We start from the raw sequence: 16,377 nt of genomic DNA, 5'->3' as shown, positions 1-16,377 counted from the left end.
AGGCTTCTTGCTCAGCAGGGAGTCTGCTTCTCCCTCTGCCTGCAGCTCCCCTTGCATGTGCCTCCCCCTGCCGACAAATAAATAAAATCTTTAAAATAAATAAAATATTTTTAAAAATAAATAAATGAAATAAAAATAAAATTGGTTATGGGCACCTGGGTGCCTCAGTTGGTTAAGCATCAGCCTTCAGCTCAGGTCATGATCGAGCCCTACATCAGACTCCATCCTTAGCATGAGAGCCTGCTTCTCCCTCTTCCTCTGCTGCTCTCCCTGTTTGTGCTCTATAAAATAAATACATAAAATCTTTCTAAAAATAAAAATAAATAAAATGTGGTTATGCTAGGGCACCTGGGTGGTTCAGTGTTTTGAGCTTCACACTCAATTTCGGCTCCGGTCAGTCTTGGGGTTGTGGGATCGAGCCTGACATCAGGCTCTGCACTCAGCATGAAGGCTGCTTGTCCCTCTGCCTCTGCTTGTCCCCATGCTCACACTCTCTTTCAAATAAAAAAAAATAGGTAGGGGCGCCTGGGTGGCTCAGAGGGTTGAAGCCTCTGCCTTCGGCTTAGGTCATGATCCCAAGGTCCTGGGATCGAGCCCCGCATTGGGCTCTCTGCTCAGCAGGGAGCCTGCTTCCCTTCCTCTCTCTCTGCCTGCCTCTCTGTCTACTTGTGATCTCTGCCTGTTAAATAAATAAAATATATTTTAAAAAAAATAGGTAAAATCTTTAAAAAAAATAAAAATGTGGTTATACCAGTTCCTTACAAATCAAAGAATTTTTAGTTAAAAAAATGTCACAAAAACAAAAAAACAGGAGCAGCTGGGTGGCTCAGTAAGTTACGTGACCAACTTAGCTCAGGTCTTGATCTCACAGTCGTGAGTTGGAGCCCCACACTGAGCTCCACACTGAGTATGGAGCCTATTTAAAAAGAAAAAAAAAAGGTGAAAACTTATATCCATGGTGCTAATGCACAAATCTGGTTAAGAGCCTCTGCTCTAGATCATTCCATACTCCAGCTGAACTGGACTCTAGAATGCATCTTCTACCAACTTTGGCCATTTTTGAAGTATGTCATTACCTGCCTTATTTTAGGACAGGATGACTAAACTACGATGACACGACAGGACAGATGCCTGGCCTGCAAACATTTCCTGGGGACTTGAGTCTCAAGAGTCTTACCTTGTCCATAAAACTATAATTTCTCCCTTCTTTTTAATAACATTCTTTGCAGAAAGGCTTTTAGGAGATGTGGCAGATGCTGCTGATAGATCCTTAATCCCTGGGCTTGACGATGACGGCTCTTTGCTCACTGCAGGGTCTTTTTTCTTATTGGCTTTCTTTCGGTGAGCTTCACCATTCTCACCAGAATCTTGGGTAATTTTCTTGGTCTTTTCCCTACTGCTTAAGTCTGTTTCCTTCCTCTGTTTTTTATTAGAATGGTTTAGATCAGAAAGGTTTTTTCTCTTTTTAGGAGCATTATCCAAAGCTCCAGGCAATACTGAATCATCGGGATTTGATGCCGGCTCTGACTTTAAATCATCCTTTTTTACTTCGTGTGAACTGGGAGGTTCTGAGGTCAAATCAATATAGGTTTCCTCAACAATGCATTCCAAAGGCCTATCGGCCACTTGCACCTTTTCTTCCTTACAGTTATCTTCATCTACGCATATCACCTGACACTCAAAGTGTTCAACAGCTAAGGCAGGACAGTTCCCTTCGTTTTTACTCTCACTTGAAACATCTTGTGTCAAATCAATAAAAGCATCTACGGTATCGGGCTGCATTTCACCTAGTATTTGAGCACTCTGATCCAAACCGCCTTCAGAGCATCCCAACTGATCAATATTTAAAACTGTTACTTCTATGAATTCCCCCAAGTTTTTGGTCTCAGTGACTGAGTCTTTCGTGAGGTCTATATAGGTGTTTGGAAGATGATCCTCGACAGAATGTGAAATTTCCTCCATTCGAGGCAATTCTTCAATGCTTTCAGGTACTTTTGGTTCCCACACTTGGTGCAACTTAAAGCATTCATCAGTCACTTCATTACTATGGCCCACTTTACCTGAAGCATCTTTAAGAAATTCATATATATCGGGAACCTGTGTTTCTATCATACAGTCCTGTTCTTCATGGGCTGATTTACTGCTATCAACATTGTTGTCAGAATTTAGTTCCTCCGCAGATTTAAAAACTCCGTTCTGACAAGAAACATAGTCTTTCTCTGCTGCTTTATCAGTGTCCTTTTCCACTCCAGGCAAAGATGCCAATGACTCATCAGCCACCACATTCTGTTTAAGACTAGGGGAGGTAGATGGTGCTGCCCGCCGTATTTTCACAATGAAATGATCATTGGACTTTTCCATGATGACAGCATGCATGGGTAGGTTGGGGTGGTACTGAAAGCCTGGAGCAACAGACCGACTTGTCCATGATGAAGAACAACTTGATTTGCTGCTTGAATTATCAGACTCCAGAGCTAAATGAATATCTTGTTCAGATGCATCCTCTTCCTCAAGTAAGGCATCCTCACTAAAATGGGCACTAATAACTTCTTCAGGAGTTGAACTGGACAAAACTTCAGGCTTTAGGAAACTGAGATGACCGTCTGACTTCAGAGGTGATGGCACTGTTAAAGAGACCGCTAGATCTTCCAGAAGTATGGAGGAAATGCAGGGTTTGCTCTTTTCTGAACTACACACATTATCTTTACTCAAAGCTATATTAGTGGACACGTCAAACATGCAACTTTCATCCAACACATCAGGATGAACTGGCAACGAAAGCCCTGAAGACAGAGAAGGGCCTTTCTCAGATGATAATAATGACCAATTATCATCATTAATCATTTTAGGACATGGTGAAACCACCCCTGAAACTAGCTCATCGGTTGTACAAGCTGGTATAGATTCACACTTAAGACTCTCCAGCAGCTGTTTTTCTGGGGTCTTTAACTCCCACTCACTTTTTTCATTACAATTAACGCTGTTATCTAAAAGGTCAGAACCCTGTAACAAACTTTTAAATATTTCACCCATCTGGGCATCACTCACTAAATTAAAAGTAAGGCTAGAGGCTTGCTGTTCAGTGAGAATCTCAAAACTGCGCTCTGGCTTCAAAGCTGCATGCTGGGATGTCTGCGTGTCTTCGATGGTGTTGCCTTCGGTTTTTTCTGGCTTTGGGGTGCCGGGACGGTTTGGTTCCAAGGAGTGTTCTTCAGATTGAGAGTTCTTAATATTATCGAAGGAAGTGTTACAACTTTTTTTAATGTCACGCTTTGCTGTGTTAATGTTGAAATTATTTTGGTCTTGATGTTTTTCCTCAGACTTTTTACATCCTGGTAAAGACTTACAATTAGCAGAATCTTCTGATTTGGGGGATTTCTCTTTCAGCATTTCCTTGCTGGAGCAGTCCACATTTCCCTTCTGACCATTTGAATACTGGGCTTTCTCTTTATTTATCTTCTCACGTTTTCCTTCATCACTGTCACTGCCAAAGTTTATGGAATCACAAAACTTTACTAAGATTTTCTTAAGCTTTGCGAACAAATAATCCAGCTGTTCATCTACAAATTTCCACAGTTTTTTTTTCATATCTGGTAGCTGCTGTTCAAATAAACGGTCCACAATGCCATTCTTCTTAACTTGCTTAAGCTTGGATTCTATAACATCACAGAGATTATTCTGTAAAGTAGCCATGGACTTTGAGATTTTAGATAAGTCAAGGTGTTTAATTAGTGATGTAAAACTCAAAGTCGCTGACTCAATAATTCTATGGAATTGCATCAATGAAAATTTTACCTTAAATTTCATATAATTTTTCCTTACATGTTTCCTTATCATTCGTAACATGTGCATAATCTCCCGTACAGAAGAGGGTGCAGCAATAATCGGAACTATTTTTTCCAGGCTGGAAGTACTCATTGTCTTGTCTTTCTTCTCTGTTTTTGAAGATCTGCTAGATTCACTTCGTCTTTTATTCCATTTGCTTTTGGTCTGATGGATTTTTATAGAAGATGTTTTTCTAGTCTCTTTACCCAAATGCAGAGTACTTTTCCTACTTCCTGGGCTAGTTTTTGTGTTCTGCACTTCAGCAGAAGTTCTAGGTGTGACACTTTTTTCAAAACTTTTTTGTGGCTTAGATTTTTCATTGTCACTTATAATTTCTCCTTCTTCTAATTCATCTAAAGATGAGTTCTTATGAGAGTCTGTATCTGCAAATTTGTCAGACTTGCAAATTGGCTTTTGATTCTCCTTATTGAGATCAGACTTGCTCTTGGAGGTAGACTGAGCTGAATTTGGTGGAAATATATCTGTGGAAGAGAAATATATATTACAGTCACATGACTATAGTCTTCAGTCATTTGAGATTTCCATACATATAATAAAAACTTATAAACTGCAGCAATTCATTTTTTTTATAAGTAGGCTTCATACTTAGTGTGGAACCCAGGGTGGGGCTTGAACTCATAACCCTGAGATCAAGACCTGAGCTGAGATCAAGAGTCAGATGCTTAATTGACTGAGCCACATAGGCACCCCCAATTCATATTTTAATAGCTTTTTTATAGTAGAATGTTAATGCCTAATAATTAATCATGTCGTATGTCTTTACTGGTCTTAATTCGTGCTCAGTGATAATATAGTTTGGTCATCAGACTAACCATCAACCAACTCACGGTATCTTTGGGTATCTTCATGTTAGCAGCACCACCTACTCGATACCATTTGATGATGGCTTTTGAACAAAACTCTGAAAGCAAGCAGAGTATTTGAAACAATCTGCCCTAATACTCTTTTTTATAAAAAGAACAAAATTTAGATAAAAGGCTCAATGTACATTTCAAATCAATGACAGGGGTCTGAATATTTTAGTTATGTTACCAAAAAAAAAAAAAAAAAAAAAGAGCACTGGGACAGCTGGGTGGCTCAGTCACCCTTAAATGTCTGCCTTCAGCTCAAGTCATGATCCCGGGGTTCTGGGATCCAGTCCAGCATCAGGCTCCTTGCTCAGAGAGAAGCCTGCTTCTCCCTCTTCCTCTGGCTACTACTGCCCCTACTTGTGCTCAGTCTCTCTCTCTTTCTCTCTCTCTGTCAAATAAATAAAATCTTAAAAAAAGAAAAGACACAAATTCTTCTTGCTTATGTATTTTGCATTCTCACATAAAGTTATAGAACATAATATAAACTATTACCTTTATGACTGTTATTACATAACGGAACTTGAGATGGGCTTTCCAATCTAAGAACTTTTGCTACAGGTCTCACTGGACTATTCAGAGGACTGATGGCTTCTGGAATAGGCCTCAGGTGATTAAAGTCAATGCTTAGAACTGAATTCTCATCATCGTTATATACTGAGTTTGTTTCACCGATTTCCATTTTGTTGTCCATTAATTCAGTCTGCTGAAGTGAAGATTCTAGTGTCTCTTTAAGTGAGGAAGGCTCCAAACAAGACTTACTTTCAACCAGTGGTGTATCTACAAGAGAAGGCTCAAATTTGCGGTTACCATCTTCTGAAAGGGCTATTGGCAAAATGCCAGTTTCTTCAACTGAAGGCTGCAAAATGCTGTCACTGGATTCAGCTACTTCTATTGAAAAAGCTTCTTTCATTCCCATACCTCCAGAAACACAAGAATTCACATCATCATTTTTTTTGGTATCCAATTCTAAGCCAAAGTTTTGAGAAACATTTGTTTGTAATATGTCCACTACTACAGGAACTGCTGCCTTTGTATCATTAATGGTTTGTTCCTTTTCTGCTGGTGATGGAAACATGGATTCTGTTTGTTTCATTTCCACGGGTGCTGAGAAAGAAGTCTCTGTATGACAAATGGGCACATCACAATCCACAGTATTCTCATCAGATTTAACTAACAAACTGCTTTCTTCTTCTATTTTCCTTTCTGGATTACTGGTCCTGACTTCAGATACAGCTGCAAGAGCATCCTTTGGTTCCGACAACTTGGATTCCGTTTCCTCTGTGGTATGTTCATTGACCAAGGAAACACATGTCACTGTTGTAGCATGCACCAAGCACTCCAAATCACATATTCCACTGGATTTGGGGATACTGGTTATCTTATGGTGGTTATCCTGAGAAACAGGCTGCTTTTTAGCAGGAGAAAGAGTTAAGTTCAATTTTTCCATAAAACTCAATTTTAAGTCTTTTGTTTCATTTGGACCAATGTCAGCTTTAATTACAAGCTCTTTATTATCTGTTCCTTGAGAAACATCAGTGTTAGAGACTTCACCTTTATCACTTTTTGGCTCATTCTGTCTCTTTAAATCAGTAGTGGTTTTCTTAATTTCTTTGTTAGTCTTCTGCAAATGTTCTGTAGGTGTTCTTTTTTCACTTCTTATATGCCTACTTTCTTCTTTGCTTTCTCGTTCTCTTTTCCTCTTATCTTCAGTTCTATGCCGTTCTGCTTTTAAAGGTGTATTTTCCCATTGGTGCACAGCATCAACTTCCTTGGAGTCAATGTGTTTATGAGCTCTACTGGATGAAAGAAAGGATGGACATCTTCCTTCTTGAAAACTATGATTACTTACACCTCTATCTCTTTTACAATCTTCCCTTCCTCTTCTCTCTTCTAGATGGTATTTACTTGAATTATGAGAAGATTTTATTTCACTCTTGGAATGAGGAAGTAATGCTCGTTCAGATCTTCTCCAGTGATCCTGGTCTTTTACTACAGATTTAGATTTTTGATCAGCTTTTCTTTCTTCTTTGTCTTGTGATTTAAGTTCTTTTCTATTTGTATTTTGTGATCTTTCACTTTGTCTTTCTAGTTTTTTGTCACTTTGAGAGTCCATTCGAGTGTATGACCTTTCTCTAAAGGTCTCTTTCTCCCAAGAAGAGCTAATTCGTTCATTTTTATAATCCAAATCTGTGTTACTTTTGAACTTTGAATTTTTGCTTTCAGCCTTTGGTTCACCTTTACCATATTTCTCAGGACGTCCTTGTAGCCTTTGACTAGTCTCTATGTTCCTTGGTTCACCATCACCACAACTAGTATTTAAGTCTTTCCATATTCTATCAGTTCCTCTGCTATATTGGCTATGTCTAATATCTTTTCTCCCTCTTCTATTATCTTCACTTGAAATACCCTCACCAACCTGATAATGGGAACGTGACCAAATGCCATTGGTGCAGTGTTTTTCAATAGATGGAGGCAAATACAAAGTGCTCTTTTTTTCACAATATGATTTTCCTTCCTTTTCGGGATTTGGCAGTGAAGTGCTATGATGTCCATCTTTAGAAACATCACTTTTCACTCTGAGATCAGTCTTTGAACAATCATCCAAATGGGGAGACCTGGATTTAAGATCTTTTGTTTTAACTATATCTGCTACCCTTGCAGTTTTGTGATTATTTCGAAAATGTGAGAATTCGGACAATCTATTAAGAAATAAAAATTGACAACAAAAACCAAAGTTAATTTCTTGTTAATAATTCAGATTTTAATTACATGCAAAAACACTTTAAAAGTCAGGCCCCACATACTGGCAAAATTAATTTTATTTCATATAAAGACGTGAGTGACGCTTACCAGCTTCCAACTAAATGGGCCCATTTTTAAAATAAGGAAACTCCCTTTTAGTTGTTTTGCTCAAACTCTGAAGGACCTCTCCATTCTATCCCAGCACTTAATCAATGTCTTCCAGACTTCCCTCACCACAGCAGACCACTCCCAAACTAACCAGAGATTCATTTCTTTTAGAACAAGTGACATTATTTTCTTGTCCTCGCTCACTCTAAAGCAACTAAAACAGAAGGAAAAGTAAAACAATGCCAGACAACACAGATAATCATAGAGTTCAATGGAGCTCTCTACCCCAGTTTTCTATTTCACATACAATTCCACAGTAAACCAAAGCATCAATACCCATCTTAAAGTGGCACATACTACGCAAAAATAAAGAGAATTCTCTCTTAGGGGAATAGCATGTACTTATTGTTTAACAACAACAACAACAAAAGCCTAAGTCTTAAGGTTTTATAGTAGAGTTCCAGAAAACTGGCAGTTTTCCTAATAATAAAATGTAAATAGCTCATTTTGGTTCCTTGTAATACTTTAAGTCATCTTCCTAAACTTCTATAACTTCCCTGAATCTCCATAAATGTATTCCTAATCAGTACTAAATGTATAGAGAACACCAAAGCTTAAAAGACTCAGGAATAAGGGGAGATTTTTATAAAACAAAAGAGGACATGGGTGACATACAACCTAAAACAGTATGTACATTTTATATGGATTTTGTTATGGGCTAAATTGTGCCGCCACCTCCCCCCCCCCCAAATTCTTATGCTGAAGTCCTAACTTTCAGTATCTCAGTGCACCTTGATTTGAGGACAGGGTCTTTATAAAGGCAGTCAAGTTAAAGAGAGGCCACTAGGGTGGGCCTAATCCACTATAACTAATATTCCTATAGAAAAGGGAAATTTGGGGACGCCTGGGTGGCTCAGTTGGTTAAGCGGCTGCCTTTGGCTCAGGTCATGATCCCAGCGTCCTGGGATCGAGTCCCACATCGGGCTCCTTGCTTGGCGGGGGGCCTGCTTCTCCCTTTGCCTCTGCCTGCCATTCTGTCTGCCTGTGCTTGCTCTCTCTCCCTCTCTCTCTGACAAATAAATAAATAAAATCTTTAAAAAAAAAAAAAAAAAGGGAAATTTGGACACAGACCTATGTGGAAAATAAAAGCAACAGAAGAGACACAGGAAGAAAGCAACCATTTACAAGCCAAGGAAAGAGGCCTGGAACAGATCCTTCTACACATAGCCCCCAAAAGGAATCAATCCTGCTAACACCTTGATCTTGGATTTCTAGCTTCCAGGACTATGAAACAATAAATTTAAACAACAATATTTATTAAGCTACCCAGTTTGTGGTCATTTGTTAAAGCAGCCTTAGGACACTAATAAATATCTTAGCTCAAAAAACAATTAGAAGATACCTTCCACTTGGGAAAGATGAACATAAAAAACACTAACCATAAAAGAAAAACATCTGACAAACTAAACATCACTAAAATTAAAAACTTCTGGGCAACCCTCTTGGGTCCCCTCCCTCCTCAAGAGCTTTGTATTATCACTTTATTACCACTCAATAAACCTTGCTTTGCTGCCCCCCCCCAAAATAAAATAAAATAAAAATTAATTAATTAAATTTAAAACTTCTATTCCTCATAAGACACAATAAAGAGTGATAGACAAATCACAGAACGGCAAATGTTCACAATAAATTTATCCAACAAAGAACTCATATTTGACAAAGGACATATGTGTTATGTATGTCATACTTATTAAACCTATAAACTATTAAACTATAAGCTCCTAAAAGATAGTTCTAGCCCACAGAGCTCATAATACATATTAGTATAGCTCCTTACTAGATAAAAGTTATCAAAAGTTTTATTTTAAGAGGTACCTAGGTAGCTCAGTCAGAAGTACAACTCTTGATCTCATGGTCATGAGTTTGAGCCCTAGGCTGGGTATACAGGTTACTTAAATAAATAAGCTTTTTAAAGAAAAGTTTTCTTTTAAAATAAACCTTCACATAATATAATTTCCAGAATGCATACTCTTAAACTTTTACCTTATGTTATTTTTAATTTTTCTATTAAACATAACGTTTCAACCAAATGATAAACACTTACCATTAGAATACCAAATATAGACCACAATTATAAAGTGAAAATATCGGCAGAATATTTATTAGATAATATACAACCACATCAATCAATCTAATGACATTATTCATATTCATATTTCATTTATTCACCCAGTGTCTCTTTCCACCCTGTTCAAACATGACACCCCACCCATAAAAGATCCAAAAATGTATAAAATTTCCCCAATATTTCAGGAAGCAATCTTACACCAGTTGCACTGATGGGATTTAGGTTAGTAAACACACAGCCATCTTCATTTTCAAGTGGCCTGAAGTCCTTTATGATGCCATACAGTTCACACATAAGATTATTTTCTCTCACTCGTCAATTATTTATTGACTGTCTGCCATGTGCTAGGCTCTGAGCCAGGCTCTTGATAAAATGGTGAAGATACACAGACATAGTCCCTGCTCCATGAAGCTTACAGTTCAGTGAAAAGACAGATACTAAAAGAAAGTTCTGGCCCACAGGGCTTTTAAGAGAAATAACTTGGAGATAAGAAGATACTAGGGGCACCTGGGTGGCTCCATGCGTTAAAGCCTCTGCTTTCAGCTCAGGTCATGATCCCAGAATCCTGGGAGCGAGACCCACATTGGGGGGGGTCTCTCTGCTCAGCAGGGAGCCTGCTTCCCTTCCCCTCTCTCTGCCTGCCTCTCTGCCTACTTGTGATCTCTGTCAATAAATAAATAAAATCTTAAAAAAAAAAAAAAAAAAAGAAGAAGAAGAAGAAACTAAACAAGTAATTCTATTACTGATTTTAAAAACTCCAAGTATACATGAAGCCACAAAAGAGAAATCTGACCTATTCAGGGATAACAGACTAATAATACTCCTGCAAAAATGAGTTGGTTTTTAGCAGGTGGAGAGGACACTTCCAGGCAGTGGAAACAGTCTATGCAAAAGCAGAGCTCACAGTACATCCAAGGAATCAAAAGAATGCCAGAGACATACCAGAGCTGTGACACCTAGGACAAAGGTAAATGCTGAAGGCAAGGCCTGAAAAATAGTTTAGGACCATATTGTGAAGAGTGAGGTAATTCTATGATAGTGAAGTGTCCAGACTTGTCATTTTAAAAAGTATCTTATCTGGGGGCACCTGAGTAGCTTAGTAGGTTAAGCATCCGACTCTTAATTTCGGCTCAGGTCATCATCTCAGGGTTGTGAGACTAGACCCCATGTAAGGCTCCGCACTCGGCAGGGAGCCTACTTAAGATTCTCTTCCTTCCTCTTCCTCCACCTTTCCCCTTCCATCCTCTCTCCCTCTCTAAAAAAACAAAACAAAACAAAATAATAAAATTAATCATAAAAAATAAAAAAACAGTGTCCTATCTGCAGCTTTAATACTGATAAAAGACAAACCAAAGGCCCAAAAGAGCAAGAACGGATGCAGAGATACCCGCACAAAGACGACTGCCTGATAAGAGTTGACAGGTAGCAGTGATGGTAGATATGATGAGAAATAATAATTAGAGAGATTATAAAGACATAAAAATCAGCAGGACATGGTAATGAATTTAGATGTGAGAGATGATTAGAGAGGTAAGTGTCAATGATTTCTAGGCACGGTGACTATGTGGCCCAGTTTGCCAAGCAATCTCACTGCAGTTATGAATAGCACTCACTTCTACTCTCAGAAGGGTGTGGGAAATAGTCATTCTACCTCTAGATCTCTGGCCTGCACCAGCTGAATAAATGATGGGGAATCCACTGAGGTGGGAAACATGGAAGAGGTTTGATCATAAATTCCATTTTGGATGAGGTAATTCTGAAAATTCTGTATAGATGTGAAGTAGTTATCTGCATATAAATGGAACTGACCTAGTATGAGTGAGATTACCTTATATAAAAATACTGATGGAGAAAGATAAAAACACAGGTTTGAGCTTTGCAGAATTCCAACCTCATGAAGTATGAGAGAATAAACCCCAAGTTAGGAAGAAAACTAAGAATCATGAAAGTCAAAGCAAGAGACTATTTCAAAGAAAGAAAGTCAAGTGTGTCAATGTGAGGGCAAATTAAAATCCGAAGTCAAAACTGTTTGATGGACTTAATGGCAGTCACCGTTAGCCAAAATGACAGCTGTTTTGGTGTACCAATGGAAGCAGAATCAGTGTGAAAAGGAGTCAAAGGGGAGTAGAAACAGAAAATGAAGACAGCAAGTTTAGATAACTGCTCCGGAGGTCTGGCTGTGCAAAGAAAGGAGAGAGGTAAGAAGTTCCCTGGAGAATACTGACCAACCAAAATTTTAAAGAGAGAGGAAACATTGGTCACTTAGAGTAAAACCTTAAATTCTTAATGCATGATTTTCCTATCTTTCCACTCAAAAGTTTAACATAGTCCACATATCAACACCCAAGTGATTTATACACAGATTCACACCCTTCAATTGTACCTTTGGTGAAGATTATTTATTTCTTCATCTTTGCGATTTATTTCCACTCTAGCGGTTTTGATAAGTGCTGAAATATTCTTCTTAAGAGATTGGTTTTCATTTTTTAAGCTGAAATTCTAAACACCATAAAATACATTTAAAGTACATACAGAAATAAAGTATATGTCTACAGGATTATTAAACTTATATAATACAACTGATGATTACTGAATGTGCTAACTATATGCCAGGCATCATACTTTTTATCTTATGTAATTCTCAAAAAAGTCCGATGAGAAGCACTATTATGCTCATTATACAGCAGAGATTCAAAGATGAATGGCACCAGAGCAAGGCCAGTCCAACTGAAACTATTTAAAACAGGGTTCAGAATGAAAAGGCAATAAAAAGTTCAATAAAGGGATGTCTGGGTGGCTCAGTCGGTTGGGCATCTGCTTTTGGCTCAGGTCATGATCCCAGAGTCCTGGGATCAAGTCCCACGATAGGCTCCCTGCTCAGAGGGGAGCCTGCTTCTTCCTCTGCCTGCTGCTCCCCCTGCCTGCTCGTGCTGTCTATCTCTGACTCATTCTGGCAAATAAATAAATAGAATCTTTAAAAAAAAAAAAAAGAAAAGAAAAAGAAGTTCAATAAAAAGACAAGAAGAAAGTTCTGCCCGGGTCATTATCTTGAAAATTGAAAATAAAAATGATAGAATTTTATTATATTTAACAACTGTTAAGTTTAACTTAAGTTAACTTGTAACAGTTTAACTATTTAAGTTAAACTTGTTTAACTTAAGTTTAACTTGTAACAATGTACCAAACCCAGGATGAACAAAGAATGAATTTATTAGTACTAACTGGTTCTTTGGGGAAAAGGGAAACAAAGAGAAATTACTTTACAAAAAAAAAAAAACCAAATAAATAAAAACCAGAACAAGACATGACATTCCTGTATGCTGTATCATGTTCACAAAAAAAGTCACTCTTGCAAAAATTGTGAAGGCATCACCATTTTCTCCCAATGGCCATTCTAAAGTTTGCTCCTCAAACCAATCTCTTTCAAACCACCTGATACCATCTCCATTCATTTTCCATTATTTAACTGTTAACTAGTCTAACAGACCTTTACATAAATGTCATTTAAAACATCAATCCATTTTCTTATATTAGTTTCCTTGACACAGGAAATAATGCATGTTTTGCCAGATTTGCTGTTTCATTTAACACTAAAAAAAGAGTTTCCTTATAAACTGCCAACACTTTAGCATCTTAATTTCTAACAAAATCAATTTAACACATTTTGACTTAAAATTTAAAAAAAAAAAAAAAAAAGGCCCTAGGGCCTCAGTAAAGTTTCTCTCTCATTGACTGGGGCAGTAAAAACAAAAAGGCAAAAATATTCACTATAATCCTACCTGTGTCTGTATTTCCTTAAACTTTTTCATCAGCTCTTTCATTTGCAGCTGACATTTACCATATTCTACTTGCAACTGTAAGATAGAAAAAGATTAACTTAAGCATCATTCTAAATTATTTTCTTAGGTTAAGTGACATTTCAGAATATGTTAAAATTTAGAAAATCAACCCACTATGAAGGATAGACAAGGTCTATTCTAACAGATATTTAGTAAAATTACTAGTTCTAAAAATTGTCCCAACCAAAAATTTATTTTGTTCAGTTTCACATTCAATCCAGACCTTAAAATTCAAGGGAGAAAGAAATTTGTCTGAATTAAGTCTTGGGACATTTTAAAACTTAGAACAAATCATGAAAAGATAAAATGTTTTATTATACTGATTGCCTGTTGAGGTTTTATATATTCATACACTTAATCAACCAAAATTATAACTAAATTTAGACAAGCATTCAGAAACGATTGTTTTAAAAAGCAGATCTGAAGGCAGAGACTGACTTGAATATTCTTTTAGACTAAGAGCTACATCTTAAACACAGAATGTTTAATAGTAAGCTGATGCCTGAACTTCAGAAGCTACAAAAGGTAAAATAACTGTCCTTAATTCTGGCAAACCGTACATCATTATATGTTGCCTCCTTTGCAGTTCCTTCTTCAGTCAGGATTTCTTCATATAAATCCAAACAATTTCGGGATAGCACACATGATTTGGACGCAATGTCTAAAACAAACAAACAAAAAGCTCTTAAATTAAAATATTACTTTCTGATTCAATCCTATCAAAATTGCAATGTCATTCCACATAACTGGAAACAACAGTCCTAAAATTCATATGAAACCACAAAAGACAGCAAATACACAAAGCTATCTTGAAAAAGAAGACCAAAGCTGGAGGCATTATATCTACTGATTTCAAACTCAAAGTAATCAAAACTGAATGCTACTGGCATAAAAACAGACACACAGATCAGGGAAAACAGAACAGAGAGTCCAGATACATATATGTATCATCAGTTAATTTATGACCGAGAAGCCAACAATATACAATGGGGAATGGATAAGCTCTTTCAATAAATGGTGTTGGAAAAATGGACCCCAACTTACTCCACACACAAAAATCAACTCAAAATGGATTAAAGACTTAAATGTGAGACCCAAAACTAAAAACTCTCAGGAAAATAAATATAAGGGTAAGTTTTTAGACATCAGTCTTGGCAAAGATTTTCTGGATCTGACATTAAAGGCAAGGGAAATAAAAGCAAAAACAAACAAGCAGGACTACATCAAACTAAAAAGCTTTAGCACAGGAGAACCTGGGTGGCTCAGTGAATTCAGTTTTCAACTCCTGATTTTGGGTCAGGTCATGCTATCAGGGTCATGAGATCAAGCCCCACCTTAGGTTCCACAATAACTATAGAGCCTGCTTAAGAGTCTCTCTCTCCCTTTCCCAAGCTCATGCTCTCACTCTCTCCCCAAATTAATTGATTAATTAATAAAAATAAGCTTCAGCACAGCAAAGGAAACCATCAACAAAATGAAAAAGCAACTCAAAGAATGGGAGAAAATACTTGCAAAGTATATATCTGACAGGGGGTTAATATCCAAAACATATAAAGAGCTCATACCACTCAACAGCCAAAAAAAAAAGAGAGAGAGAGAGAGAGAGAGAAAAGAAAAGAAAGAAAAAAGAATCTGATGGAAAAATGGGCAGAAAAACTGAATAGACATTTTTCCAAAGACATAAAAATGGCCAACAGGAACATGAAAAGGTGATCCACATGACTAATTACAGGGAAATACAAATCAAAAAACCACAATGAGATATTGCCTTACACCTGTTTTTGTTTTTTTAAGATTTTATTTATTTATTTGAGAGACAGAGATCACAAGTAAGCAGAGAGGCAGGCAGAGAGAGTGGAGGAAGCAGGCTCCCTGCTGAGCAGAGAGCCTGATGCAGGGCTCGATCCCAGGACTCTGCTTACACCTATTAAAATGTCTATCATCAAAAAGACAAGAGATAGGGGCGCCTGGGTGGCTCAGTGGGTTAAAGCCTCTGCCTTCGGCTCAGGTCATGATCCCAGGGTCCTGGGATCGAGCCCCACATCGGGCTCTTTGCTCAGCAGGGAGCCTGCTTCTTCCCCTCTCTCTCTGCCTGCCTCTCTGCCTACTTGTAATCTCTGTCTGTCAAATAAAATAAAATAAATAAAATCTTTAAAAAAAAAAAAAAAGACAAGAGATAAAAATATACATATAGCATAGGGAATATAGTCAATAATAATGTAAAACTTTGTATAGTGACAAATGGTAACTACACTTACCATGATGACCACTGCTTAAGGTACAGAACTGTCAAATCACTATGCTGTATACTTGAAACTATTATAATGCTGTATGTCAAGTATACTTCAATAAAATAAATGAATAAATAAAAAGGACTTGCCACAATTAGCAAGTAAACGTTTAGTAAAGGTTGCTGCTGGTTGTATCAGAAACCTCCCCTTAAAAAAAACAAGAACAGGGGCGCCTGGGTGGCTCAGTGGGTTAAGCCGCTGCCTTCGGCTCAGGTCATGATCTCAGGGTCCTGGGATCGAGTCCTGCATCTGGCTCCCTGCTCAGCAGGGAGCCTGCTTCCTCCTCTCTCTCTCTCTGCCTGCCTGTCTGCCTACATGTGATCTCTCTCTTTCAAATAAATAAATAAAATCTTTAAAAACAACAACAACAACCATGAGACAACAAGTGTTGGCAAAGCCGTGGAGGAAATGGAACCCTTGTGCATGGTTGGCAGGAATATAAACTGGTGAAGTACTGGAAAACACTGTGGAGATTCCTCAAAGACTTAAAATTAGAACTATGACATGATTCAGCAATCCCGCATCTGGATATTTATCCAAAGGACATAAAAACAGGATCTCAAAGAACCTGC

General features: G+C 37.7%; 1 protein-coding gene across 4 annotated transcripts in view; it reads right to left on the bottom strand.

Moving 5' to 3' along the window:
* The window catches only part of CASP8AP2 (caspase 8 associated protein 2), a 33,313-nt gene that overhangs the window by 5,832 nt on the left and 11,104 nt on the right, over positions 1 to 16,377 (bottom strand). For all 4 annotated transcript variants that reach the window (XM_059401065.1, XM_059401066.1, XM_059401064.1 and 1 more), the window contains 5 exons: positions 14,075 to 14,175; positions 13,455 to 13,529; positions 12,059 to 12,174; positions 5,190 to 7,396; positions 1,178 to 4,307 (listed from right to left, as the gene is read on the bottom strand). In XM_059401065.1, the coding sequence (XP_059257048.1) occupies positions 1,178 to 4,307; positions 5,190 to 7,396; positions 12,059 to 12,174; positions 13,455 to 13,529; positions 14,075 to 14,175 (5,629 nt within the window). The remainder of the gene's footprint in view (positions 1 to 1,177; positions 4,308 to 5,189; positions 7,397 to 12,058; positions 12,175 to 13,454; positions 13,530 to 14,074; positions 14,176 to 16,377) is intronic.

This window comes from Mustela nigripes, chromosome 5 (genome assembly GCF_022355385.1).
Source record: "Mustela nigripes isolate SB6536 chromosome 5, MUSNIG.SB6536, whole genome shotgun sequence".
NCBI lineage: Eukaryota > Metazoa > Chordata > Mammalia > Carnivora > Mustelidae > Mustela > Mustela nigripes.
Note: the sequence above shows the minus strand (reverse complement) of the source record. Positions and strands in the feature narration are given on the sequence as shown.